Source organism: Trichophyton rubrum, assembly GCF_000151425.1.
Source record: "Trichophyton rubrum CBS 118892 genomic scaffold supercont2.2, whole genome shotgun sequence".
Taxonomy (NCBI): Eukaryota; Fungi; Ascomycota; class Eurotiomycetes; order Onygenales; family Arthrodermataceae; genus Trichophyton; species Trichophyton rubrum.
The window spans coordinates 2,777,959-2,804,646 of record NW_003456427.1 but is presented as its reverse complement, the minus strand read 5'-3'; the positions used below and the strand labels follow the sequence as shown (position 1 = coordinate 2,804,646).

Genomic DNA, 26,688 nt, shown 5'->3' with positions numbered 1-26,688 from the left:
TTTGTTTTTGCGTGGCTGAATTTCGTCAAAAGAAAAGCATATAAAGGCGCCGATACAACACCAGAAGTCGATAATCGAAGGGTGTGAAAGAGGTTTTTTCGCATAAGAGGAAATGAAATATGGCTGTGAGAAGAGTCGGGAGATTGTCCGTGGAAAGTAAACACCGAATAACACCATGCTAAGCCAAAAATTAATGGGGGAAATAATACAGTAGAAGGGTCCACGAGAGGCGGAAAGAGGAGGTCCAAAGAGAGGCATCCAGGTATCGATGTGGCAGATGCTAGAGAGCGCCATGAAGCAATCACTCCTCATCATAGTGCCCTTCCTTTTGGGTGCCGTTTAGCCAGACTTGCTTCCATGGGCCCCCGTGAGCTGGGATGCCCTCTCGATCCTGTCTCATGCCCTCCACGACACCAACTATGCCGCCGTTCCGAAGCCGCTCGAGGACAACATTCATGCCCTGTTTGCTGCGAAGAACAGCATCGCGCGTCCGTTTCACTCCAATGAGCTCAATTGTTCGTTGAATGCCGGCAGTGGACCAGGAAGCAAAGAACCCTTTCTTGGGAGCCTCGTCGTCAACGGTGGTATCCTTTTTCGACCGACTAAGCATATTCTGGCCCAGGCGAGACTTAAATGTGACCGTAGTTTTCACCGACGTACATTCGCCTTTCAGGTTATCGTCAATGCCTAGGCCGGCTGATAACGCAGACAGAGAAGAAGAGGCAGAAGGATCTGCGTTTTCAGCACGACAGCGATGGTATTCCTGCTTTTCAACCACGCTGAGAACCCCCGTCCACTCCATATTGCGAGACTCTGTCCGCATCCATCCTTCGTTGACATCAATGACGCTGGTCTCGAGAATCACACTCTGGCCCGAGTTGTCCGCGCCACCAATTCCCTTTGGCAGCAGCTTCAGCATGGCCGAGGGGACCTTGGACTTCTTCAGATGCAGCCTCGTCGTGTGCAGTCGTTTCGTGACCGGGTCGACATACCGGTCGATCACGTCTGAGGCTAGGACATGGCGAGAGTAAGGGTTGGGATACCGGAGGAAGTATGCAAGCGTAACGGCCGGAAAGGAGTAGTCGTAGTTGAAAGTGTTCTCGAAGAACTTCATCGTTTCAATGCATCAGCATCCTTTGAAAGGGGCAATCAGCGAGATGCCGGGTCTCCTAACCGACGCCCTTTGCTTAGTTGTCGTTGGTCGTTGCTGGATCGTGGATCGTGTTTCTTCTTCTCCTCGTCGTCGCTTCGTCGTCGTCGTCGTCATTTGTCGTCTGCTTCATCTCGTGCTTTTCTTCCTCTTTTTTTTCTTCTTGCTTCCGGCTTCGCGCTAAGCCGTATCAGGCCATGAGCGGGGATGTTGACTAAGCCATCACGTGATATACTCGCGCTTGGGCCGTTTTGTGTTATTCGCGATTCGACATCAACATCGACATCTACGTCGACAGACATGTTTCTACTAGAAGGGATACGTTTCAATTACAGTGTGCAGCGAAAGATGTTTCCAAGGATCAATACTTATCATCTGTGGCATTCAGTCTAGCGATATCAGTACATTCGTTTAGATCTCCTACAGAAAGACAACTTTAGCATGTTACTCCAGATGCTCAAGGCAAGGAGGTCGTGTTGAAAAGCCTATTTCCAGTGTCGGTAGAGCCTCTGCCTGTATACTTGTTCTGTGATACCCGGAGAGCAACAACAGTCACCTTTGCTCCGTAGCGAAGCTTTTGCGTGAGGGCTCGCCTGGAGATGCATTCTGCCTGAACAACGCCAGCAACCACCACAATGCGGACGGTAGAGTGTAAGATTTGGATCCGTCCTAGAAACTCGGCTACTGTCTTGCCGCTATTGATCACGGAGTCAACTAGGATGATGGTGACTTTCCCCTGTACATGGTGAGGCTTAACATCCTCTGGTGATTTCACATGCAGAAAAGATGACTTAGGAAAGCTCTCCCAAACTCCACGAGCCATGGGCTCTCCTGCCCGCATTACCGCCACAATCAACGTTTGATTTTCATGGTATAGCTGATGACCACTTGTCTGATATCCCAGAACATGTGGAATGGAATACTCTTCAACGCCAATAATGTCGGACAAGAATTCAATTGCCAGGTACTTTCCCACGGACATATGAGCTCTGCAGAGATGTGGACCAGCAACGTTTGCATTTCGCATTTGGGTCATTAGCAATTTAGCTGCATTCTTTTCCGTCGCATGAATTAGCTGAATGGAGGGCGGCGAAGGAAATGGACAAAGTCCATGAAGTCCACGCCGGTAATATCCAATGAAGGAAGTCTCTTGAAATCAAGCCGCATTGGTGTGGTGGGAGGTAAAGCAACTTGCTTCAGGCGGACTCCGCCGCACTCGATAGCCTCAACCAAGGTAGCACCCATGGACCTACCCCTGGTTGCCTCTGGCCCAACCACAACGATGCTTCTGTCTGCAACCTTCAGCATATCTATGCCTAGCGGACTGTCACCAAATGCCCAGACCTTCATATGGTACTTGCTTTGCAAATAGCTGACCAATTCCCCTTTCACATGCCCCGTAATGACTGGGCCATCAGCAATCCGGCCACTCCCAATTATTTTCACAATGCCGGACAGCCTTTCTTTCTCCATCACCTTTTCCCACACACGTTTTATGCCACATGTAATGACAACAGCTCGAACATGCTCTTGTTCCGCTACACGGTGGAGTAGACAAACAAATTCAGGATACATGGATACCCCCGCAACCACTTCGCTGCAAATCCTATCAAACTCCTGGTCATCGCCCGACTCTTCATAAAGCAATCCGGCTTGGCAGAAAGCAGCGTATGAATACCCTAATTTGCTGCTGAAAATATCTTCCAATGAGGCACCTTTGACCTTCTATGAGCCAACTTTTTCCCAGAACGCTGCCCCGGTATCCTTTTCAGATAAAGTCTTATCTGCATCCAAGACAAGCATCATCAACGGCGGTTTGTCACCAATGACGATGTCTAGACATGCTTTGGCACGCTCCATATTGAAGCTGTAGCTAGTCGGATCTCATGTAACAAGTTCGCTACCCTGCTCTGTGAATCCGGTCCGAGTGCCACACACATGAACAAAATACCATATTCCAAACAAAGTGGACGGAGCTGTGATATTTCCATCTCCTGCCACTTGTGCAGACCCTTCGTGCTGATAGAAGGGCGATCCCTGGTCGAATCGTGGGCACGGCGCTCAATTAATATTTCAGTCGGAACATTCAAGTATAGGATGTGTGTGTATGTGACAAGGTCATCTCTAGTAATCACGGGGGACCCAACTTTGCCGTCATCTTCGAAGAAACTGAAATGGCCAGAGACAATAGCCGCCTTCTTGTTTTGGATGCACGCCGTCCGGATCGAGTCAATTGCCGCTTTCCGTGAGGTTATCTGTCGTTCTCTGCTCCATCCTTTGAACTGGGCGAGGCCTCCCGGGGTTACTTCATCGATAACCTGTGAACCTTCGTAAAACATGAAATCCTCATCCTTGAGGGTCCTCTTCAGTTGATTCAGCAGGGTAGTCTTCCTAGAGCTAGAAACCCCGTATAATCCTATAACCACCGGCTTCTCTTGAGCCGAAGGCTGTATTGCTTGTGCCAGTGCCATCGCCGTCAAGGTGGGATCTCCAACTGGTCAGCCCGTATTGTTAACCAAAAAAGTCTGGGGAAGGGAGGGATGCAATCTCGCTTCTGTTTGAGCTAGGCAGATTCATCAACAATGATGTTGAGGTAGAGGACACTATCACATAGTGCTGCTTCCTAGTGATGCTTTATATGTCACCTATGACCTTTTAGAGTCAGTTTCTCTTGCTACTCTGCATCGAAGAGCTGCAATAGTCCTTGATACATGATACACTAGAGGTATATGTCCTGCAAGATGCCTAGGGATAATGAAGTAGTAGGCGGAAAGAAAGAGTAATCAACTACTCATATTCTATCTCTGCTGGCGGGTGATTACCTGGTCCTTACATGAAAGCCGGGAAGTACTCCCGCTTTCCAGAAAAGCAAACTACATGAAGATGGCAGTTCAGCTACTATTATCATCTCTCAGCCTCTTTGACCGGCTAAACAGAGAGTCTGCAGCCACCCACTGCCCATCCTAGACTCTTTCTTCTGGGAGGAGCATAGTTACTTAACTGCCTAGTCTACAGCACTGCACTCTCAAAAGGTCTTTGACTCAGAATAATAGTTAGTAAATGCAAGATAAACACGAGTAGCACTAACTACCTTCTGCAGTCAACGAGCAATTTGACAAGCTCCAACCGCCTTTGCAGCTGCAACGAGCGAAAAATTGGCTCTTTGCTTGGTTACGGTATTCGTATAAGCATCACCCGGATCCAGGTAATCCCTACTGTTTGCGAACTCTGCTAACTAACTATGGACAGGGCAGATACAGAACTAACTAGCCAACTAGTTACGGAGCAAGGGGTTGAGGCTGGCCTCGTTCCCAATCCGATTACTAAGCCTAGGGATTGGCAAGCATATATATATACGGAGGGAAGAGTTTCAAGCCCAAGCCCAGCCACGCTCTTCTTCTACAGCCATCTTTCCTTCGAATAATACTGCTTGAATCGGGTGGCTGCGGAGATGGGCCTAGATTCACGGGAGCCATGGCTTTTCAAGCTACGGTCTTCAGAGGCATTTATCATCTTCGTGATCACTATTGCCATGTTCACTGTACGGGAACCGAATGATTCTGGGGGAAACGATAACTGACTGCTTATAGGATACCCTGCTTTATTCCTTGGTAGGTTGTGGGTCGTCGGTAGCAGCCTAGAATTTTATCTGACGATTCCAGATTATACCCGTTATTCCAAAAGCCCTGGTTTCACGGGCGGGAGTAGCGCAGGAGGATGGTATGGACTGTCCAATCCCTTTTCGATGTTGAGAGATTAGACGCTAACTAATGCTGCTACAGTTCAGTTTTGGGTATCGATACTTTTAGCTGCATACGGTGCTACGCTTCTATTGGGGTCTCGTACGTTCCTCCAGAGTATACAACATCGACGACGTCATGGACTCTAACCTAGCCATAGCTCTCTTTGGGTACCTCTCCGACCACTTCGGATCGCGCAAGCTTCCATTTACCCTGGGACTTGTATCACTATGCTCGTCGACAATTCTATTTGCATTTGCACGCAGACCTGCGGTACTGGTTGTTGCCAGGGCATTTCAAGGTCTCTCTTGTGCGGCAGTTTGGGTGGTTGGACTAGTGCTACTCGTCGACAACATTCCCCAGGAACGCATTGGACAAGCTATGGGTTATACAACCGTTGGTATGACAATGGGTGGTCTGTTTGGACCGATGCTCGGGGGAGTATCGTATGACTTCTTGGGGTATTATGGAGTTTTTATTTTCCCCACGCTGCTGATTATTTTAGATATCATACTGCGATTTGCCTTGATTGAGCGGCCTGGTATATTCTCCCTTCTCCCTCTTTCTGCCTACCATCTACTGATAATCTTAGTTACAAAACAATCGCTTGAGCGTGAGTCGTCTAGGGCAGAGGATACAGAACGAAATGCCCAGGGCACATCAGCAGACGCCAATCCCAATCCAAGCAACCAATGGAAGACGGATGAAGAGACGCCTCTCCTATCTACTCAGCGCCTTGGGGCTAAAGATAGCCCGAAGTCGAGTGTGCTCCTCCTCATGCGCTCTTCTCGTCTACTCATTGCTCTACTTTCTGCGGCAATGCTTTGTTTGGTTCTGTCGAGTTTGGAGACAGTAGGGAACCGAAAATCTCACAATAATAACGCAGACTTTCGTGCTAATTTTTCAATAGACCGTCCCACTTTTTGTCATGGACAGATTCCACTGGACTCCGAGCGGCGCTGGGTTGATTTTTCTTCCTGTCTCTCTCACAGAGATGGTGTCCGGATCCATTATGGGAAGTCTAGTGGACCGATTTGGAGCACGACGCCCTGGATCTCTCGCCTTTGCAGTGACAGGAGTGGCGTTCTTTTCCCTGAGATTTATTCTGCATAATACCATTCCCGAGAAAGTTCTCATGGGTGGTCTGTTGGCACTTGTCGGTCTCGGCATAACGGTAGTCCAGATCATTGCCATGACTGAAGTTTCTCAAGTGGTCATTGATTACGAGGCCCAATCTCCGGGTATTTTTGGTGGAAAACCCCCTATGGCTCAGGCTTACGCACTTTTCAACATGGCCTACGCAAGTGGGCAAATGTTGGGACCAGTTGTTGCAGGGTCTCTGCAGATTCGGACAGGGTGGAGCGGAATGACGCTCTTTTTTGGGATTGCCAGTGCATTGTGCGCGTTACCTATGGGCCTTTGGAGCGGTACGCCGTCGAAGGTAGAGGAAGGTGACGAGAATAACGGACTGATCGTCAGGCCTGATTAATTTGCTGTCGCTTTAGCTTTCCGCGGAGCGTAACTCCCATGTTCAGATGTAAACTATATAAGTTCAAATAACTGCGTATTATGGTCCACTCTCTGATAATAACGGTCATTCTTCACACGTATGGAGAGTATACGAGGTAGGTATCTTATACCAGTATCATTATAGCAAAGGGGGTTCTCTTAACGACTCCACAGGAGCTTTTATGGAGAAGTCTGAATTTTGGTTTTTTTGACATGTTCTAAGTTATGCGAGGACCAATTTTTGAGAAACTTTATTCAGCACTGGCACAGGCTGTAAGTAAACAGCAACATTACGGTAACTTTTCATCGTTGTAATCAAGTCCACTTGTTTACTCCGCATCCTTACAAGGGAGGTGGTAATGGCGGCTGGGTGCTGCATATGGAGTATATAATACATGCTCCTTATATATAGGCGTTGAATTCTCACATCTCTCCATCAAACTAACGCATTTCCGAACTCCATTCTCACCCTCTGTCTATCCAACCCGGCATCTATACACTACCAGCTCCTGCCGCAACCATGGCCCAAGAGGGGTCTAGCTACTATGATTCGCCTTACATGGTAGAGTTCTACAATCTCAAGTGGGGCAAACCCAGCATGCCAGACATGGATATATACTGGAAAATATTCACCGATGCAGTCACCCAACACAGAGAAGCGGCGCCAGACAAACCCTTCACAGTTCTCGACGTCGGAACTGGTGCCGGCCGTGTACCACTCGGTCTGTTACAGCGTGCCGTAGCCGCCTCATTCGATACTCGTAACATTCAAATGATTGGACTAGACAACGCGCAGCACATGCTGGATTTAGCGGCTAAGCTAGAATCAAAGACAGACAACAATACTCCCCCTGTTACTTGGGTTTTAGGCAACGCTCTCGCACTCGATGAGCTTCCCACCCTCTTGCCGCTATCTGACAAGCATATAACCATCGATCTCCTTGTCTTCGCATTTAATAGCGTGTGCCATATGGAGCGGGATGGAGAGCTCGCGCAGTTTTTCCTGCAGGTCAGTAAAGTGCTCACACCAGGCACGGGACGGGCCTGCATAGGTCTTGCCGATTGGTTCCTGCTCAATCCAGAAGAGGATATGAAGGTTCGAGCTGAGAGCGAGGAACTGCCACCGCCAGAGGACGTCCAGAGTGTCGACTTTCCGGGAATTCGGTACCACACTACCATGAACCGGATGGATTGCCAGGGCAAACTGTGCGTCTGTGGGGAGGATGTACAGGTCTTCAAGCAGCTGGATGATGGCAAAGACAAGGAAATTGAAATCCATCGGGTCAGGCACTCACTGCGCTGGTTTACAAAGCCTGAGTTCTCGACCGCAATTGAAGCCGCAGGGTTACGAATCGTGGAAGTGAGCAAAGTGGATGAAAGTGAAGAGACCGCCGGTTACGACGATAATATTTACATCTTGCAGCGGGCGTAAATTACAATACATAGTTAACAGACCCACTTAACATTACAAACATTTAGAGTTAACTAAGTTAAGGTTTATATGAAACTCTATCTTTTCTCCTGAAGTTTAACTAACAAAGTGGGGAACTAACCTACTTTTGGGACGGGATGTGACCGGCTAAATAACTGGCTATACATATGTTCAGGGCTCTGCCTTTCCGTGCCTCCTCTGTACGGAGTACGAGTACAAAACAACAATATATTGTAACAAGCGGAGCAAAAACAGAATGGACGAACTTTCCAAATCAGTTGCCTTGAACGCAGGCATACTTTCTGCGGAGCTTCGGGATAAGGGCCTACCTTCTCTCGACGATGAATCGTTCCCCGTCTCCTTTCCCCTCCTCAGCCCCGAGGGTTCTCGCGCTCGGTTTGAGCTCATATCCGCTGCACTAGATATTGTGCGGCTGGCTAGTGGTCCATCGGAATTTCTAGGAAATCTAAGCTTGCAGGTAACTAGCAACATTCTACGATGGAGTGAACCAGCGAGAGACGCGTAAAGAGAATGAGCTGACGGTGCTGGTCAGGGCTTCGAACTCAACACCATTGGGACTATGATAAAGCTCGGAGTTCCACAACAAATTCCTCTTGATGGATCTGTTTCACTCCGCTCTCTAGCTCAGTATGCCCAGGTTGAAGAGCAGCTGTTTACTCGTCTCGTTCGATATTCCATCGCCGTCGGTTTTCTATCCGAGAAAACGCCCGGCCAGATCAGCCACAACTCAGCTTCATCCGTTTGCGTACGTGATCAAAACACTACTGATAGCATTCTATCAAACCTCAACGTTGCAAACCCGGCGTCGGTGAAGATGGTAGAAGCTCTCAAGCTCAACCCTACAGGGACTGATGCGTCAAAGACGCCTCTCAGCGTTGCTTTCGCCCAGTCTTTGGATGGTGCTGAGAAGCTAGGCACTATGTGGGATTTCCTCCGCGATCATCCGGAAGAGGAGGTTCGGTTCCATAATTCCATGGCTGCCACACACTCCACTTCAATCTACTCGTGTGAGCATGTAGCCCGAGGATTCGATTGGAATCAGGTCAAGTCAATTGTTGATGTGAGTGTCTCAAAAAGATATCGTCAGAAGCCCACACTCTAATTTAAATTAATGTTAGGTTGGTGGCTCAGAAGGACATGTAAGCATGGCGATAGTCAACTCTTACCCTCACATTAAGTCAACCGTTCAGGATATAGGGGAGGTGGTCGCCTCCTCCCGTCAGCAGCTTCCCGCACAGTACAAACAGGCCATTGAGTTTATCGAGCACGATTTTTTCCAGCCCCAACCTGTACAGGCGGATGCGTATATTCTGCGCTTTATCTTACACAACTGGTCTGATGAGGAGGCCAAACGCATAATTGGTGGTTTGCTGCCAGTACTGAAGCCAGGTGTTCGGGTGCTGATTATCGAGCATGTCGTCCCTGAAAAGGGAACTGTGCCACTCTACGTGGAACGCATTGTGCGCAATATGGACGTAACCATGTTTGGATTACTGGCTGGAAGAGAGAGGACGGCTCAGGATTACGCAAGTATTTTGAGCAGCGTGGATGGGAGATTGAAATTGAAAGGAAGTACATGTCCAGACGGAAGCGTGGTCACTATCCTAGAATTTATTGTCGAATAAATAGTTAACTAGCTCGTTGACAAACAATAGCTATGACTACAGTAGAGGACAATGGGGCCGTTAAATCTCAAAATGAGACATTTTGAAGTCAGAATAGTAATTTGTTTGTTGGCTAAACTGCAGCTTTATTCGAAGCCCTTCTAGGGGGACTAGCTAGAGCCTTTTTCAGCTGCAGTAGGATGCTATAGAGTACGTATTCTCAATTTTGTGAAAATATAAAGTTGAAAATCTATATAAAGCGTCTTGGGACGTCTACCAAAAATATACAACAAATCCTTTTACATGAGTTCCTCCAACATCCCTTGAATCACATGAAAGATTCAACCCCATGTGATGTCAAAATTTAACGATATCACTTTCTTGTGCCCTCATTCACTCATTGCTCCATTTTCACTTGGAGATGATTCAAATATCTCTTCATCAGGTCCTTGTCTAGAATCGGAAACTCGAGACCACCGGGGAAATTTGCAAGGGCTTCCATGGTGTTGGTTGTCTCGTAAACGGGCATGTTTTCGTAGAGCTCCCATCGGGTCAAGCCGTTCTTCACCCTCTCTGCCAGCATAGGTTCCAGTGGCTGCAGACGCTCAGGTGGATTTGCTGATAGTCGCTTAACCCACTCTGTGTACGAAACGCCCTGCATCGGACCACTGCCGCATTCACCAACCATGTCCATTGAATCATCCATATCAATGGAGGTTTCCCTGCTAGGGGGAACAATGTGATAGGCATGGCCTAGAGATGACCGTGATGAGGCAATGTGTAAGATTACAGAGTTGACATAATCAACGGGGACGAATTCCTTGCGTTGGTTCGGCAACTGTGGGTAGCAATTCATCTCCTGACACGCATTAATCAACCGGCTAAAGAAATCATCCGGGTTGCAGGCACCCGTTCGACTATGACCAGTAATGAATCCTGGTCGATAAACGGCAATAGGAAATCCACGATCGATGAGTCGGCGTAAGAGTTGCTCTGCAACCCATTGGCTTTGAGCATAACCATGGTCATAGGGGAGGGCTTCGAGGTGTAGCAGTAGGGATTCATCTTCCCGTACTCTTTTCACGCCGGTCACGAAGCCAGTTGGTCCGAAGCAGGAGATGCTGGACACATAGTGTACTGCTTTTGTCCGCCCTTTGAATGCCAGTTTCAAGACATTCAAGGTACCCAACGTGTTGGCAGGGCGGTGCAGAGAGTATGGCTGAGTATAATTGACGCGAGCTCCTAGATGGAATACTACGCTGGCCCAATTGGCAATCTCCTCAAACCGATCTGGTCCCATTCCCAAGAAGTCATCCTCCAGTGTACCAGGCAGAGCTAGCAACTTATCAGAGAACTTGTCCTCCCAGAGATCATACTTGGCCATTGCGGTGCGCAAACGCTGTAGACCAATTGTTGCGTCTTTTGCACGTACCAAACATCCGATCTGACGGACATGGGGCATGCGTAGCAAGTCTGCCAACATGAATGATCCCACAAATCCGGTGGCTCCGGTTAAGAAGATACGACCTTCAGTGTCACGAGTCCAGTCGATCGCCGGTCCTGCTGTGCAAGAGAGGCCATCCGCAATTTTCGTATCGGCTACCCACAAGTCACTCTCGTTACGGACAGTCTCGAATTGGCCGTTCTGGCGCTCTTGGATAATTGATGTCAGGGCTTCCAGGGTTGGGTTATCATAGAGAGTCAGCAGAGACACTTCAGAGCCAAACGTGCGACGGATCTGGCTGATCAACAGTGACGCTTGAAGAGATGTGCCTCCATGGCTGAAGAAATTATCGCCATCCTGGAATGCATCGGCAGGGGATGCAAGGATATGAGCCCAAAGGCCAGCGAGTATCGAACGGGTATCTTTGGGCCCGTCTTGTGGTTTGGATAGTGAATCCATCTTCCATCGCTTGCAGTACAGTTCTGTTAACCCTTTTCTGTCCACTTTGGCGTGGCTATTGAGAGGCATACTGGCGATCAATTGCAGCTGAGGAATCATATAATCCGGAAGAATCGTGCGAAGGACTGTCAGTGCCTCCTCAACTCCTACAGGCTTAGAGCTGTCCACAGGTACAGCATACGCGACTAGTATTGAACCGGCCCCATCCTGGGGTGGTTCAATTCTCATCGCCACGGCTTCGGAGAAGAAGCCAGTTTTCAGTAGCCCCGTTTCTACCGAGCCCAATTCAACCCGGAATCCTCGGATCTTGACCTGATGATCAGAACGCCCGACATAGTCAATCTGTCCATCCGGTCGACGTCGGACGATGTCACCAGTTCGGTACAACCTGATGGGATCGCCTGATGCTGTCACTAAACCTTCAATCATTGTGAAGGAAGCAGCATTCTTCTCGGGTTGGTTGACATATCCCGGGGAAACACCAGCGCCGCCAATCCAGAGCTCGCCTTCATCAGTTGGGTTACCACTATCGTCAGCTACATATGCAATAGTGTGACCAATCGGCTTGCCGATGCTGACAGAGCCAGCTTTGATGTCCTCGGGAACGATCTGGTGAGTCAAGCAGAAGATGCAACACTCTGTCGGTCCATAGGCATTGATTAGCATCTCTGGAGGGCCCTCTTCGAAGATCGTTTTGATGGCGGCGACATTTGCAGCTTCACCTCCAATAAAGCAGATACGTAGCTTGGAGAAGGCACGCGGATAGGTAGAAGCAGCGAGATTCAACAAGGCAGTTGTGGTGGCCATGACGGTAATTCCAAGCCGATCGATATGCTCTGCCATAACTGGAAGATCCAGCAGAGCCGTTTTGCTTAGAACCGCAATAGATGCACCGCGAAGTAAAGGAGCCCACACATCAAAAAGAGAGACATCGAAACTGCTATTATTGACGTGTGCAACGACATCATTTTCCCTCACTGGCTCAAAAGGAGCATGGAAGACAACCTGTAAAATTGACCGAGCTGCGATCTGCACTGCCTTCGGCTCGCTGGTTGTCCCAGAAGTATGAATCAAATGCGTGCGATGTTCTAGGTCTGTTGAAACCGGATATTTGTCCTTGGCCACAGCCATGAGGCCTTCGAGAGCAAATTTGCGGAAGGGAAGATCTCGATCTTTATTGCTTTGGTCAACTAGCAGAAATTGGGCGTTCAGTCGTTGCAATCGGCCCTGTATCTGTTGGTCTGGAAGGGTTGGATCCATTGGGACACAGCTCCCGCCAGCATAGATAATAGCCAACTGGGCAACGATATCGTTGACGCCATGCTGAACGACGATTCCCACTGGTTCTTCGAAAGCGAACGATTCTTGTAGCAGTTTATGAGCAATATACGAGGCTTGTAAATGCAATTGTTCGTATGTGAGAGAGACTCCCACGTCAACAACTGCAGTTGCAGTAGCATTTCGTCGTACCTGGCCATAGAAGAGCTGACCGAGGCCTTGATTCCGGCTGACGGTAAAGTCGTACTCCTCGGAAGGAGTTGAAGAGATGGAAGGCATTCTAATGATACCTGCCCAGGGATAATGACAATGTTGAATTGGAAAGGGCACGGTGTATTGGAGAAGACTCAGTGATGAAAAATCAAAATAGATAAAAGGGAGTTTCAATCAGGCACTAAATAGTTTGAAGGTAAAGAGGCGTGTAAATCGGGCCAATGCAAAATTATAAAACGGCAGGCTTCCATACTGGAATTCAGAGACCGCAGTTTGGCCAAAGCCGGAATTTTACGCTGATGTCATGGCAAAGCAAAAGCGGTTTACTCTGTGCCGTACCTTTGTCCACTTTCAACATGCGTGATACTGTGAGTGGGCACGATTCAGTCTCCACGTAATTTATACGCCGAGACAATCGCTAATCTTGGGCCGGATATTAAGAATACGGGAGGGGCTCAGTCAAAACTTAAATGTACTCAAAAATTCGATCTCGCTTATGAAGGACAACTTCTTAGTTGGGCTCCAGTTCGTAGTGAAAGGCGAGTCGCAGGAGTGTTCTTGATACGGAGCACTTACCAAGAGCAGTCTTCTCGGCCCGACCGTTCGGTACTAGCCGTAATCTTACAAGGGGAAAACTTTAACTTTAAAAGCCCACTTCCCGCTATGGGGCTAACCTTAGTCACTAGCTTGGAGTTTAAATGTTTCACATCGACTGCAGTATTTTTACTACGTGGCGCCTATTGGATCTTCGTGAAAGATTACAGGGACCTTGTTGACTCGCAAAGCGGGGCGCTTAAATTTGGGAAACTTTGTGAAAGCATCGGCTATCGTACCGGATCAAATTATCTGAGCATTCACGTTCGACACGATGAAACAGCTTGCTCTTCTTCTTGAGAAACAGCAGTTTATGCTGGCTACGTTATACAACTAAAGACACAACTACCCGAGAATGTCGCGCGTTATTGCTATTGTTGGTGCCACTGGCAACCAAGGAGGGTCTGTCGCTCGCTCTCTACTTCAGAATCCGTCGTTTAAAGTCCGTGCCATTACACGGAATCCCTCTTCAAAGGCCAGCCAAACGTTAGCATCAGCAGGAGCAGAAGTGGCTCAAGCAAATGGCTTTAACAATGAGGAAATGCTTCGGGCATTTGACGGCGCCTGGGGGTTTTATGTTAACCTGAACTCGGACGATAAGATATGGAGCAACCCTGATGGTCCTACCGAGTTTGATTTGGGCAAATCAATTGTTGATGCAGCGGCCCAGGCAGGTGTGAAGCATTTTGTGTTCAGTTCGGGCCCTCCATGCACGGAGATGACAGGGGGGAAGGTGAGAATGAAGGCTATGGATAGTAAGTAGAACCCCCCCATTATTGATTGTTTTAGTGTTAATAGACATCATTGCAGTGAAATACAAAATCGAACAGTATGCAAAGCAACTGGGAAAATTCGAGACCATTACTCCTATCAATGCTGCATGGTACTTGGAAAATTTTCTGGTGAAGGAGGTTGCCCCAGTGTTTGGCGGATTCCCCCATTTTCCTGATGACGAAGGCTACCTCACGTATCGTGTGCCCAACTGGGGAGGAGACAACAAGGTGCCGTTCTTGAGCATTACCGATGATTACGGAGACATTGTTCAGGGTATCTTTCTGGATCCGGCCCGATGGAATGGCCATGTTATTCAAGCTATGAGTGACATGCTTGGCTTCGACGAGCTGGTGGCCAACTTTGCAGACCGTGAGTGAAATTACTGTTGATAATATGCGCGGTATACATGTTAACCGTTTAACAGTAACCGGTAAAAAGACTCGATTCCAGCCAATTCTCCCTTCCTGGGAAGCCTTTGAAACCCATGGAGTCCACGAGCTAGAGGATGTCAAGCTCATGTTCGGGTTTACGCAAATCACTGGTGGTCGTTACTTTGGTCCGGAGCCCTCAAAGAGGGAGACAGCCTCGGAATTGAAACGCGCAACAGCTACAGCATTGGGTCGGCCAGAAAACCAGCGGGAATTGACGACTGCAAAGGACTGGTTCAAATCGCATTTCATATAAGTCAAATATGATGTAGAGAATGACTTGTTAGTTATCTCATTTTCCGGGCATACACTAGTTAGTGATAAGCTAAGATAACAGTTGCTCACATTATTTATTCTGTTCGTTTGCGAAGTATAAAAATAAGAGAAATGAGGTACATTAGGCACATATTTACCCTAGAAGATAATCGAATACATTATTGCGGTCTCTTTATGATACTGTGTTCAGGGGTTCTTAACCTAGCAGCCAATAGACAGTTTGAAGGGCAGTTAGGGAACCTGAGCTGAAGGATAGAGTAATTATGCACCTCAAAACTAGGATTTATCCTTATAAATAGTTATTCTTTTGCTACATTCTTCCTTTTACCCCTTCGTCCACCGCACAACTCATCAAAATGTCTCCTTTTGAGCTCCTTGGCCTAACAGCTGGACTGGTTAGGGTTCCCCATACCACCTTCGAGAGTTCCTCCTGCTAACTGCTCGTCCAGTGGATCGTGTGCCATATCCTTCTCGCAATTTACAATGTCTTCCTCCACCCCCTACGGAAATACCCCGGGCCCACACTCGATGCTGCTACCCAGCTCCCTTATGTTTACCATATGATCAAGGGCGACAATGCCAAATATATCGCTGAACTACACGAAAAATACGGTGATATCGTGCGAGTTGGCCCCCGCGAGATTTCCTACACCAGTGCATCAGCCAACAGAACCATCTTTGGCGGTCGTCCAACGGAAGAGACCGTTTTCGAGAAGAACCCAGTCGTCTGGTTACAGGGCTCTGGGGAGATACATAACATCTTCTTCGCTCGTCATCGTGAACATGTACGGTATCGCAAGATGATGGCACCGGCCTTCTCAGAAGCTGCTATCCGAGAACAGGAGCCAGTCATCCAGGAGTACGTAACGAAATTCATTGATGGAATGCGCGAGCGGTCCGGCAAGGCTTGTTATCCAGATGCGAACGGGGTTGTCAACATCCAAGCATGGTACAACTTCTTCGTCTTTGACATCCTCAGCCGATTATCCTTTGGTACAACCGTGGGTTCCCTGGATCAAGGCGATTATCATCCCTGGGTGACAGTTATTTTTGGAGCAATAAAACATTCACAATATGTCCAAGCAGCTCACCGGCTGCGGCCATACCATCGACTACTCGAGCTCTTTATCCCAAAGGCGATCAGCGAACCCTACGATACGCACATGGAGTTTGCTGGGAAGACACTCCTAGAGCGGCAAAAGGGCGATTCTATCGGCCGGGCAGACTTTGCCTCCTTCATTCTGAAGGGGATGTCGGAAGCCGAACTACTGGATAATGTGAATATTCTCGTTACCGCAGGAGGGGACACAACTGCAGCAACAATGACCTCGATGACATATTACTTGACGCATAACCCAGAAAGCTACCGAAAACTAGTTGATGAGATCCGGGGGACTTTCCAGGCGGAAGAAGAAATCACTGTTTCGTCGGTCGCAAATCTCAAGTATCTTCGAGCAGTAATTCAAGAAACCATGCGAATCCATCCGCCAGTCCCCGTGGGCCTACACCGAGTTGTCCCTCGGAGCGGTGCTGCGATTGACGGCCAGTGGCTACCAGGCGAGGTACGTGTCCATGCTGATTTGTTTCTCGCTAAGCCATTGACATATCTCTTTTGTTATGCTGTGATGACGCTGACTCGCTTGTAAGACTTGGGTATCCGTGGCGCCCCTGGCAGCGTATCGCAGCCCCCGATATTGGCGAGAACCAGAGAAGTTTATCCCCGAGAGATGGCTGGGAGAGCCTGCATTTGAGTCGGATCAGCGCGACGTCTGCACGCCATTTTCGATCGGGCAGCGGAGCTGCATTGGGATCAAGTGAGTTCAGTTATATATTTCCGCAACTACGTGGCTCCCAGCCCAGGTACTCCATGCAGCTAACTTGGACAGCCTGGCCAAGGTGAATCTTCGATTGGTCATTGCCCGCCTGCTGTGGAGCTTTGACCTGGAAGCTCAGCCGGATAATGTCGATCCTCACGATCATCTCGAGTACGGTGTGTGGCAGGGAGAGCCACTCCGGGTCCGTGTGAAGGAGCTGGCAAGCTCGTAAGGGGTGGGTATGATTGTAAAATAAATTGATCCCCGACATGCCAGCACACCGATCAATACCTTATCTTTCAAATAATTGATGATCCCAGGCCAGCTTTGAGTAACTCATGTACAGAAAAGCCCCTGCTTCGATTGCAGTGGATCACCGCAAGTGCCGATCGTTTCTAGCTAGTTGTCCCCATCTCAACAATGAGGCTGTAAAAGCGGAGCATTCGCTTCCAAGGCATTTTGCTTCCCTCTAGTACCCCGTAGCTATGCATATATGTCACATTATGGTAATTGACTATCAAAAATGTACTCCATAGCCAGTTATTCTGTAATACTCAATCCTTCATTGTCCTTCATAGGGAGTATAGACCCACTTCCACGGGGACTCTTGAAAGATAGTTAACTACTTGTATGTGAGTTGTCATATAGCAATGGTAGTCTCGGACAGACGAATTTCGTTATCCTTTTTTTCTTCCATACGTCAGAGCAAGCAATATTCTCTGGAAAAGGTCAAGCCACGTCATTCCATAAGCCATATCATCTTATCCTGGAAATGTTCTCCAAGTGTTCTTCTCCCAAAGGAATGCAAACAGTCGAAAATCTGGCGGAGTATGACAATCAATTCATGGCTTAGATCTCATGCATCATGGGATAGAATGCTTGATTAACTCAAAATCCCCGAATAAACAAAAAGAGATGATAGTTCTAATAACTGCCTCACTGGAATTCCACAATTTAATTTTTATAAGCACCAGAAATCGCTTGAGGATCCCGAGCAAGCGCACGAACGTAAAAAACTAGGGTATCGATCATGGCATCGGCAGACTGTTGATCTAGATACGCATTGGTAGCGAAGATCTGTAAGGTATGCGTTTGGCCACAGACCGTGGACATAAAAACAAAGTCACGGAGCTCCTTGGCCAGCCGCGGTGCATAGTATTCGTCCAAAGTAGCATGCACACTGCCAAACTTCAGTGTGCAAATGGGTCCGCCAGCCTGATGCAAAAGTTGTGTGCCAAAGACAGTATCCTTGGGCCAATTGGTGGATTTTTTGATGATATCTTTGAATTGGACTTGATCGTATGCTATCGAAGCTACATTCTGTCTCTGAATGCAGTGTAATAAATCTTCCCCGTGTTTAATAGCGCTCAAGTCCATACGAACTGGGATCAGGTTGAGGCATGGTCCAACCACTGCTTCCTCGCCTGGAAGGCCATGGGCTCGACCATGGACGACTTGGCCGAATACCACGTCGCTCTTCTGACAGTGCTTAGACAGAGTCAGGGACCAGGCTGCCTTTACCAGCGAGGCAAGAGTGATTCCTTTGGGAGGTTCCAGGACTGAAAGGCTGCGCGTAGCTTCAACGAATGTCTCTTTCCCTGCTTCCATGTCGGCAAATGGGTCACCTACATAGGTCATCGATGATCCTTCAAGTAGAGTCTTCCAGAATTCATAGGTTTTGGGTGTTGCCGACGTCCAAAACTTATAAGCCCACGGCGAGAACGGAATTGGCGTGGAAAGCGGCTGTCCATTGTAGATATTTTCAATATCCTTCAGAATGATAGGTAATGATTGTGCATCGTATACAGCGTGGTTTAATCGCACAATGAGCGTGTATTGTTGTGAATTTTGATACAGGAGAAAGAAACTGATGGAAGGCACATTCCACGGCATGAACTGATCGGAATCTTCCTTGAGCAGGCCAGATTGAAACTCCTTGAGATCATCGGGACATTCATAGTGCTTAAATGTGATGGTCATTCTCCGAAGGACTGTCTGGAATATGGAATTGCAATAATCAACGAACACGGTACGAAGGATCTCATGTCGGTGAATCACGCTTTCGCATGCACTTTCCAGGCTTCTAGCATCCACTGATCCGGGAATATGGATAATCTCATACTGAGGAGGAAACGCAAGCATAATAGCCTGCTGTTCGGTGGCAGGAAGGATATCAAGAATATCAGCCTCCGTAACATCCAGCTTTGATGCTATTTCAGCCGATGTACCGGGAAACATAGTAAATGACGGGGCTGCTTCCAGTATATTGTCCGAGGAGCCATTCATAAAATAGACCGCACGTTCCGTCATGGCAGTAAGGACTGGATATTGGATGATATCTATTACGGATAAAGAGATTTGGTTCTGTCGAAGGAGAGCGGCCAACTTCATTGCTGTGATGGAATCGCCTCCGAGCTGTATGAAATCGTCCTCCATACCTATAAGCTGTGGCTGAAGGCTAAGGATCTCAGCGACTGCTGTCTGGATGGAGCGTCCCATATCCGAGTCGGGTTGCTGCTTAACGCGTCCTGTTACCCCTGACCCGATGCTATACGACTCAAAGTCAGCCATTGGAAGTTTCTCTACAATCGCTCGGAGCTGACGACGGTCTGTCTTCCCCGTCGGAGTTAATGGCATGCGAGAAATCGGTAGAGCCAAGGTAGGGACCATATATGAAGGGAGTGAGGCCTGCATTGCGGGACGCACTCGATCCAACCAGTCAGAAATAAAAGGGGCACAGGGGGGAAGTAACAGGGAGGAGTTGTCCGGGATCCCATTTTCATTATTACTTTTCTCATTTGTATTACTTTCGTCGATGAATGCAGCTAGAAGGGGGTGAGCCCCTTTTCTTGCAGCAGGAATTGCCACTTCAGCAACCACATGGTGCGCCCCGGGGTACAGTCTGCGAAGGTGATGCTCGACATCGCTCAATTCCACTCGCTGACCACGAATTTTCACCTGGGTGTCTTTGCGGCCAATGAACTCAATAGAACCATCTGGATCAATATAACGGCCATGATCTCCTGTGCGATAGGCTCGATGGCGCTCCTGCGAATCTGGCACCCATGGGCAGAAAGGTATGAAGGCGGCCGCCTTGGCTCCTGTGACGTTGATATACCCACGGGCCACAGTAGGGCCCTCTATGACAATCTCTCCGACTGCTCCAACGGGTGCCAGCTGGTTGGGGTTCCTGATATCAGCGAGCCAGATATGACATCCCATTTTTCGATTGAATGCTCGCGGGTTATAAGGTATGGCCAGGGGCCCATGGTTGGCAACTCCCACGGCACATTCGGCCGGTCCATAGACGTTAAACACCTTGACAGATGGTATCCATTGGTCGAGAAGCGCCTTGACCGGGGTCTCGCCCCCTATCAGAGCAATCTTTAGTCCCGGCATGTCTGCGGGTGAAATCGTCTGCAGGACAGATGGCGTTGTGAAAAGAACATTAGCCCGAAGTGCCGCAAAAGCTCCAGCAATATCATCGCGTCGGCTTGCTTCTGAGGGCACGCAAACGCATCCTCCATACATCAACGCAGCCAGGGCGTCAAAAGTAGCCACATCAAAGGCGTATGCAGAGAACTGAAAGACTCGCGATCGAGAGTCCAGAAAAACACCCCAAGACGCGGCCACCGTGCTGACCATTCTGTGCTCAATGATAGCTCCTTTGGGGTTACCGGTTGATCCGGAGGTGAAGCAGACGTAGGCTGCATTGTGCGGTTGTACGGTGACGGGCTTCAGTTCTATATCAGTAGCGGGAATATCTGGGCCAACCTCGAGGATAGGCAGATTCAAAGGGCGTGAGATATGAGCATCTCGTGGGGAGGATATAACCAGCCTGGCACCAACATCATGGCATATGGTTTGCAGCCGGCTTGTGGGGTGAGACGGGTCGAGCAGGACGAAGGCACCACCAGCCTTCAGAACGGCCAGGACGGCTACATTCGCCCACCGAGATTTCGTAAAACAGAGAGGTACGCATGTCTCAGCCTCTACTCCCTGGGCCTGGAGACGGGCAGCGTACTGTGTGCTCAGCCGTTCAAGTTCGTTGTAGGTAAAAGAGCCATCCCAGGCACATACGGCTATCTCCTCCCCATGAGACTCGCTCTGCCACCTGATTTGTTCATGTATACATATATCATGGCGGGCGAGCTCGTTGCTATTCCATCCCTGGACCCGACGTAAGTCTTCAGAATGAATGCCGGATGTGATTGTGGTTACAGGGGCGTCGTTAGGCCCCTGTTTGATCAATGCCACAAGGTGCCTCATCTGGCTGACCATCTGCGTGCATTTCCACGCATCTTCAGCCCATCCTTGAATAGCAAGCCCATCCTCTGAGGTCAGGTCGCAAAGCACGACGGCCTGCTTAAATCTGCCAGATCGACTGCTGAGATGGCCTGGCTGTGGCCCCTGGTGATGAATCGCCAGCAGTGTTTGCTGGCCATCGCTCTGGGTATCTGCAGTTGAACGAATGATTTGGTCGACAGTTTCGAGGGCCGCCTGGACAGTCCCGTTATATGGCACTTGGAGCTCTATCGACTTGCTAGCCGAATAGTCTTCTGAGCTTGTCAGGTCAAAGTTGACTTCATCAGATCCGGTGAAAAGGGCGAGTGTTGCTGCCCAGGCCAAAGCCAGGATAGAAGGGGATGTGGCAGCCATGGCCATGGGTATGTATAGCAAAAATGCTCGATGCGGGGGGCAGGAACATAACTACAGGCACATTCCTTTTATACATTAGGCATGTATAAATGGTATTCTCCAGTTATATTACGTAGATCGGCGTGTACAGGGAGCTGATAGAGTGGGTATTGTATTTTGCATGCCCAAGGGGTTATCAAAATAACCGCTTCAATATAAATTGGTCCCGCATCCGCCTCCACCTAGTTAAGCCGTTAGTTACAGTACACGATGATAAAAAAGCAAGCATAATATTACCGTATAGAAAAGGATACCTGTTACCTATCATATAAAGGTTCTTTTTGCTGCGGTTGTATTGAAATATAAGACCAGCGCAGCAGGAAACCAATGCTCAGCCAGAGGACCTTTTGGATAATATAGTTAACCGGTATAATGATAACATTCACTCCCACTCAGCACAAGGCGGTCTATCCGGCCATTAATGCGAGCCAGCCAGAGCTCTCCCAGGCTGGCCGGACCATCCTGATTACGGGGGCATCCTATGGCATCGGCTTCGCGGCCGTGCAGGGCTTTGCAAGTGCCTCTGCCGCCCGAATCATCCTTTTGGCCCGCCAGCGAGATTCTCTGGCCTCAGCTTGCGAGCGGCTACGCGCACAGAATCCATCTTTCCAGGGCGAGTTAATGACATATGTATGCGACATCGGCGATGCAATCCGCGTGGCCCAGGTATGGGACGATCTCAACCAAAAGTCCATTGCGGTTGATGTATTGGTTGTGAATGCTTGTGATCCCGGCACCGAAGCGACTCTCGATGCGATCCCCTTGCAGCTGGCTTGGAGGGCCTTTGAAGTGAATGTCCGCGGCAACCTGGACATGGTGCAGCGGTTTGTCCAGCAGGGGAAGACAGCCGATTTCGGTGGGAGGACTGTAAGTTGACGCCCGTCTGATAATTACCTGGCTTATATTGCCTATACAGTATTATCAGGCGTTTACCCTGCCCTGTTGTGAACACGGCTAATGCTCAGTTATAGAGAGCCTTGATCAATATATCCTCCCGCTTAGCCCATGACCACGACTCAAGCGTTGGCTACGGGTCCTATGCGTGCTCAAAAATTGCATTCACCTCCATGATCCAGCATCTGGCGACAGAGGTCCCCGTCGAGCAGATCCAGATTCTCAATGTCCACCCGGGAGAGGTGTATACGGAGGGCCTCCAACGGCTGTGTGAAAAGGACTCCTGGCCCTCGTGGGATGAAGGTGAGTTCAGCTTGACCCCTGACGACGATATTACTTACTGGTTAATTAATTGCTGTTAAACGTCTCTAGCAAGCCTTCCCGAGAATTATATCGTCTGGGCCGCTTCGCCTGCCGCATCTTTCCTGCATGGCCGCTTCGTCTGGGCCAGCTGGGATGTCACAGAGCTGAAAAACTGCGAGGCTCTGACAGACGGCAAACCGGAGAACAAGGATCTGCTCAAACTCGGTGTGAATGGAGTGGCGTTTACTCTGCCTTCTGCGGCTGTCTTGCTATCCTGATTTACCACCGTCTGGGTGCAATCAGCATCTAGTCAACTGAACAGTTGTCAAAGATGAAGCTGCTGCAGCTGGAATAGGCAACTAACTGAGAATGAGTGGCTAGAGGTGCAAAATACCTAAGCAAACATAGCCATATTATAGCAGTCAATTGATCAAAATAAGTTAATATAGGCTAAGAGCTGGCCAGTTAGCTAAGCCCCTGACTGGTTTATATACATAGAGGGGGGTATCAAAATATACACCTACTTTGACAAATTTTATATTTAGTTATTTCTTTGCCCTCAAATTGGATGGTATCGACCACCATTTCGCACGCCTGAGATCTGCATATAACTTGATAGCTCGTAGCAAGTTAATTGGCAAGTTGACTGGCACTAGCCATGGGCCCCTGGAGGCACATTCGATGCACCCCCCAGCTGGAGAGGGACTTTCCCAGCCCCTCGTATGGAATATTTGCAGCTCTGATAACGAGTAAGAGTACAGATACAGCGGCATTCTTGCTGGTAGATCGATTGGCTGTCCATCTTTGACTCAAAATTGAGCTGCATCTGCACTCCGTATTCGTAACAAACTCACTGCGGGTCTAGACAATACCTAAATATCAAATGATATATTAGTTGACACACTTGGGCTGCAGTGCAGACACTCCACACCTCGTGCGCCATGCAGCCAGGGGCTGGCCCAGTGACGTTGCTGGCGCATTGAGAGGATTGTTGCTCCATGCACATAATGGAGATGCTGCGAGGCCTGCTGTGTGATACGTTAAATAATAAATACGCCTTGCGTCCTGGTCTCCCGAAAGGCATCATCACCAGCAGCAGCAGCAGCAGCAGCATCACCACCACCAGCCAACTAGCTAGTTAACTACAAGTGCCATAACCTGTTGTTTACTATCAGTCAAAAGCCATTCACACCATGGATTCCGAGGAGCGGAGCAAAACACTATATGGCTCGCCTTACATGGCCGAATTCTACGAGCTGCACTGGGCTACGGGTCTGGGTCTGGAGGACGTCGAGCTCGTCTACTGGCCGGCATTTGTCGAGATGTTCTCCAAGCACCCTCGAGACGGCCGCCAGTTCACCTTCGTCGACATCGGCACCGGCGGCGGTCGTGCCATCCTTGGGCTGCTCGACAAAGCGGGTGCCGAGTCGTTCGAGATACCCCCCGGGTCTGCCCAGTTCATCGGCATGGACATCGAGCAGCACATGCTCGACCTCGCCGCCAGGGAGGCCTTGAAACATCCCGGCATCCCCCCCGTCACTTGGTCGCTCGGTTCTGCGCTGGCGCTCGACGAGCTGCCTGCGCTGGCCGACCAGAAAACCACGGCCGATATGCTCATCTTCACATACGGCAGCATAGTCCACCTGACAGGCGACGGCGAGCTCGAGAAGTTTTTCAGCCAGCTTTCCAGCGTGCTGACTCCAGAGAGCGGCCGCGCCTATATCGATTTCGTGGACGAGTTCCTCGTTCCGCACGGCGGAGAGATGCCTGAGAGCAGGGATGCGTTCTCGGACTTGCCCGTGGAATCCCTGACTGCCGAAGTGAAGAGCATTCAGTGGCCGGGCATCACGTACCAGATGGAGACGCTTGGTTTCGCAACGGTCGACAACCTGTCTGTGATGGATACGAGAGTGCGTGCTGTGAGGGACGCAGACAAGTCTGTGGTCGAGAGCAACACCGTCAAAGAACGCATGCGTCGATTCAAGGAAGATCACGTCCAGGCCGCTTCCCAGGCGGCAGGGCTGATGCTGCTCGAGAAGAAAAGATGCAATCAAAACTCGGTCTTCGTGTTCCACAAGCCTCTCTGATTGCCAGCAGCAGGGTGAGCTTGTTCCTAGGCGGCTATATGTGCATATGCGCCCCTGGGTTACTGGGTACACCAGCTATGTAGATAGGGGGTATCAGGTTGGTTCAACCTACGAATATCAGCAACTAGTTAACACTGTCAACACTGGAGCAAACTGAAGAACTCTCTTTTGGAGATGAACGTTTCAATATTTCCAACTTCTAAATATCCAATTGAAGGTTCCCACGCGGACTAAAAGATCAATTCTATTATAACAAACCTGCCCTTGCTCATAACTGTGTATTTGCCAAACTGCTTCAGGATATTCATTTTGATATGGGGGTGGACTCTATCTGAAAAAGGATACTGAGAGACGTTGAAGAAAACGAAGAAGAAGAAGTAGAAGGCAGGCCACAGAGTATTTTGGCAGGTTGAAGAACCCCTTTCCAGCGTTAGTAAACGTGAGTATCAATTCCAGTCAAGCAAGAGAGTACGCTTACAGGAACAGGAACATAATGAGACCTGCGTCAACTGGACCAAACGGCTGTTCACGATTGAACGGTGATATTCATGCCCAGAGTGACAGGTATAGTTATATATGGGGACAAGCCTAGAGAAGGCATATTTCTCTATTTCTCCCTCGTGACATGATCGTACGGTCCCTCATGGCGGTAGAGACCAGCCGCCATGTTCAAATGGTCATTGATGTACGGTCTATAGACCTATTATCCAGGGGAAATTGGCTATACCCATCAAAAATCCAGAGTAATAATCGCATCACCGCAGCTGACTTCACAGGTAAGAAATGGGAAATACTATCCCTATTCGCGAACGATAAGTCCAATATTAGCTACTGGCAGTCTGAAAAGCTCAGCATTCAAACTAGACGATTAAGCTCCTTGCAGGCTGACCTATGTTTGCAGATAACTGTACCTGACCAAGCCATAGCAGTCATTGATTTGGAAAAGGTGCGCGAGAACGTACACCTGGTGTTATGGACTGACTGTAGGTACTGCCCTGGTATCTTGGGAACAGAAACATCTGTATCCGTAGGTATGTTTTCCGATGTTCAAATATTGTATATCCTCCGAGAAGCATGAAATCTTATATCACTTATTTCCTCGGCATGGATACATCCCACCGAGTAACTCCAAAACATGCTGACCACTAGTGTAGGCTCGCTCTTTGGCTCAGTCATTATGATAGTATCTTTTAGCAATGGGGCCAACTCTCCCATTCTCTTCGAAGTTGTTGTCAGAAGGGCATTGACCTGGAAGAGTGTTCCTAAACACTCCCCTGACATCAAAATGGCTGGAGTTCTCCCCCTGGAGTCCCGCAAACACTTCCTCAGTTGCATTAGAAAAGTGCAGACACTCCTGTGGCTGAGAATGTACTCGATATCACCGTTGGTGTGGTAGATTCTCAATAGCGATGGCCGGATCTCAAAGATAGTTTCGATGCTGAAGCGGGTGTAATGGGAGAAAAGGAGGGAGGAATTATATGAGCTACTTCGATAGGTGCTTTTATAGCATCTGGGGTTATATAGCTCGAAATAGACGGTAAATAACACCTAGTGAAGTCATCGCCGGCTGATCTTTTAAAATAGTCCGTTTAGAAGCAGAAGCAGGACAGGACCTCCTGTCATATCGACATAGCAAAGTCTTCATATGGCGACTACGAAGTTCCCTAATCTGATCGCGGGAAACTACATCGATCACGCACGAGACATGCCACCATACAAGTATAGAGGGACCTTTGTAAGCTATAGAAATATGTTAGTTATAAATCTAACATAATAAGAGATAACTTACGCGGTATGCTAGATGTTCTAAAAAGCTCTCCTACTGTAGTCGTTTTGATAGGCCGTGGGATCATGCTCTATTCTCGAGGCGCAGTGAACTATGCATTTGGACGTAGTGGGCTTCTCCTGGATGTGAGGAGAGCATGCGCAGTAGGAGCTTTTGAGCCTTGTCATGCAGTCGTATGGGACAT

General features: G+C 48.9%; 14 protein-coding genes across 14 annotated transcripts; 8 read left to right on the top strand and 6 right to left on the bottom strand.

Moving 5' to 3' along the window:
• Positions 1 to 301: 301 nt before the first annotated feature.
• On the bottom strand, positions 302 to 1,114 carry TERG_02656 (uncharacterized protein; the record flags this gene model as incomplete). Its single annotated transcript, XM_003237900.1, has 1 exon — positions 302 to 1,114. The coding sequence occupies one exon, from the start codon at positions 1,112 to 1,114 to the stop codon at positions 302 to 304; it is 813 nt and encodes a 270-aa protein (XP_003237948.1).
• A 493-nt stretch (positions 1,115 to 1,607) lies between these two features.
• Positions 1,608 to 2,186, bottom strand: TERG_02655 (uncharacterized protein; the record flags this gene model as incomplete). The annotated part of the gene is made up of 1 exon (XM_003237899.1): positions 1,608 to 2,186. One exon carries the CDS (start codon positions 2,184 to 2,186, stop codon positions 1,608 to 1,610), a length of 579 nt encoding a protein of 192 aa, XP_003237947.1.
• A 35-nt stretch (positions 2,187 to 2,221) lies between these two features.
• Positions 2,222 to 3,621, bottom strand: TERG_11876 (uncharacterized protein; the record flags this gene model as incomplete). Its single annotated transcript, XM_047750921.1, has 2 exons — positions 2,222 to 2,865; positions 3,102 to 3,621. The coding sequence occupies 2 exons, from the start codon at positions 3,619 to 3,621 to the stop codon at positions 2,222 to 2,224; spliced, it is 1,164 nt and encodes a 387-aa protein (XP_047605709.1).
• A 980-nt stretch (positions 3,622 to 4,601) lies between these two features.
• TERG_02654 (uncharacterized protein) lies at positions 4,602 to 6,379 on the top strand (the record flags this gene model as incomplete). The annotated part of the gene is made up of 7 exons (XM_003237898.1): positions 4,602 to 4,691; positions 4,741 to 4,761; positions 4,813 to 4,870; positions 4,933 to 4,992; positions 5,051 to 5,431; positions 5,483 to 5,742; positions 5,801 to 6,379. The coding sequence occupies 7 exons, from the start codon at positions 4,602 to 4,604 to the stop codon at positions 6,377 to 6,379; spliced, it is 1,449 nt and encodes a 482-aa protein (XP_003237946.1).
• A 540-nt stretch (positions 6,380 to 6,919) lies between these two features.
• Positions 6,920 to 7,831, top strand: TERG_02653 (uncharacterized protein; the record flags this gene model as incomplete). The annotated part of the gene is made up of 1 exon (XM_003237897.1): positions 6,920 to 7,831. One exon carries the CDS (start codon positions 6,920 to 6,922, stop codon positions 7,829 to 7,831), a length of 912 nt encoding a protein of 303 aa, XP_003237945.1.
• A 171-nt stretch (positions 7,832 to 8,002) lies between these two features.
• Positions 8,003 to 8,323, bottom strand: TERG_11875 (uncharacterized protein; the record flags this gene model as incomplete). The annotated part of the gene is made up of 1 exon (XM_047750920.1): positions 8,003 to 8,323. The coding sequence occupies one exon, from the start codon at positions 8,321 to 8,323 to the stop codon at positions 8,003 to 8,005; it is 321 nt and encodes a 106-aa protein (XP_047605708.1).
• Positions 8,324 to 8,411: 88 nt separating this feature from the next.
• TERG_02652 (uncharacterized protein) lies at positions 8,412 to 9,477 on the top strand (the record flags this gene model as incomplete). Its single annotated transcript, XM_003237896.2, has 2 exons — positions 8,412 to 8,912; positions 8,971 to 9,477. 2 exons carry the CDS (start codon positions 8,412 to 8,414, stop codon positions 9,475 to 9,477), a joined length of 1,008 nt encoding a protein of 335 aa, XP_003237944.2.
• Positions 9,478 to 9,656: 179 nt separating this feature from the next.
• On the bottom strand, positions 9,657 to 13,061 carry TERG_02651 (uncharacterized protein). The gene has a single exon (XM_003237895.2). It carries the CDS (start codon positions 12,914 to 12,916, stop codon positions 9,854 to 9,856), a length of 3,063 nt encoding a protein of 1,020 aa, XP_003237943.1. The 5' UTR covers positions 12,917 to 13,061; the 3' UTR covers positions 9,657 to 9,853.
• A 738-nt stretch (positions 13,062 to 13,799) lies between these two features.
• On the top strand, positions 13,800 to 14,902 carry TERG_02650 (uncharacterized protein; the record flags this gene model as incomplete). Its single annotated transcript, XM_003237894.1, has 3 exons — positions 13,800 to 14,199; positions 14,255 to 14,587; positions 14,643 to 14,902. The coding sequence occupies 3 exons, from the start codon at positions 13,800 to 13,802 to the stop codon at positions 14,900 to 14,902; spliced, it is 993 nt and encodes a 330-aa protein (XP_003237942.1).
• A 376-nt stretch (positions 14,903 to 15,278) lies between these two features.
• On the top strand, positions 15,279 to 16,968 carry TERG_02649 (uncharacterized protein; the record flags this gene model as incomplete). The annotated part of the gene is made up of 4 exons (XM_003237893.1): positions 15,279 to 15,317; positions 15,372 to 16,484; positions 16,570 to 16,736; positions 16,809 to 16,968. 4 exons carry the CDS (start codon positions 15,279 to 15,281, stop codon positions 16,966 to 16,968), a joined length of 1,479 nt encoding a protein of 492 aa, XP_003237941.1.
• Positions 16,969 to 17,690: 722 nt separating this feature from the next.
• Positions 17,691 to 21,395, bottom strand: TERG_02648 (uncharacterized protein; the record flags this gene model as incomplete). Its single annotated transcript, XM_003237892.1, has 1 exon — positions 17,691 to 21,395. The coding sequence occupies one exon, from the start codon at positions 21,393 to 21,395 to the stop codon at positions 17,691 to 17,693; it is 3,705 nt and encodes a 1,234-aa protein (XP_003237940.1).
• A 411-nt stretch (positions 21,396 to 21,806) lies between these two features.
• TERG_02647 (uncharacterized protein) lies at positions 21,807 to 22,909 on the top strand (the record flags this gene model as incomplete). The annotated part of the gene is made up of 3 exons (XM_003237891.1): positions 21,807 to 22,301; positions 22,406 to 22,631; positions 22,701 to 22,909. 3 exons carry the CDS (start codon positions 21,807 to 21,809, stop codon positions 22,907 to 22,909), a joined length of 930 nt encoding a protein of 309 aa, XP_003237939.1.
• A 915-nt stretch (positions 22,910 to 23,824) lies between these two features.
• TERG_02646 (uncharacterized protein) lies at positions 23,825 to 24,718 on the top strand (the record flags this gene model as incomplete). The annotated part of the gene is made up of 1 exon (XM_003237890.1): positions 23,825 to 24,718. One exon carries the CDS (start codon positions 23,825 to 23,827, stop codon positions 24,716 to 24,718), a length of 894 nt encoding a protein of 297 aa, XP_003237938.1.
• Positions 24,719 to 25,361: 643 nt separating this feature from the next.
• Positions 25,362 to 26,114, top strand: TERG_02645 (uncharacterized protein; the record flags this gene model as incomplete). Its single annotated transcript, XM_047747944.1, has 2 exons — positions 25,362 to 25,749; positions 25,873 to 26,114. The coding sequence occupies 2 exons, from the start codon at positions 25,362 to 25,364 to the stop codon at positions 26,112 to 26,114; spliced, it is 630 nt and encodes a 209-aa protein (XP_047603914.1).
• Between the last annotated feature and the right edge of the window lie 574 nt (positions 26,115 to 26,688).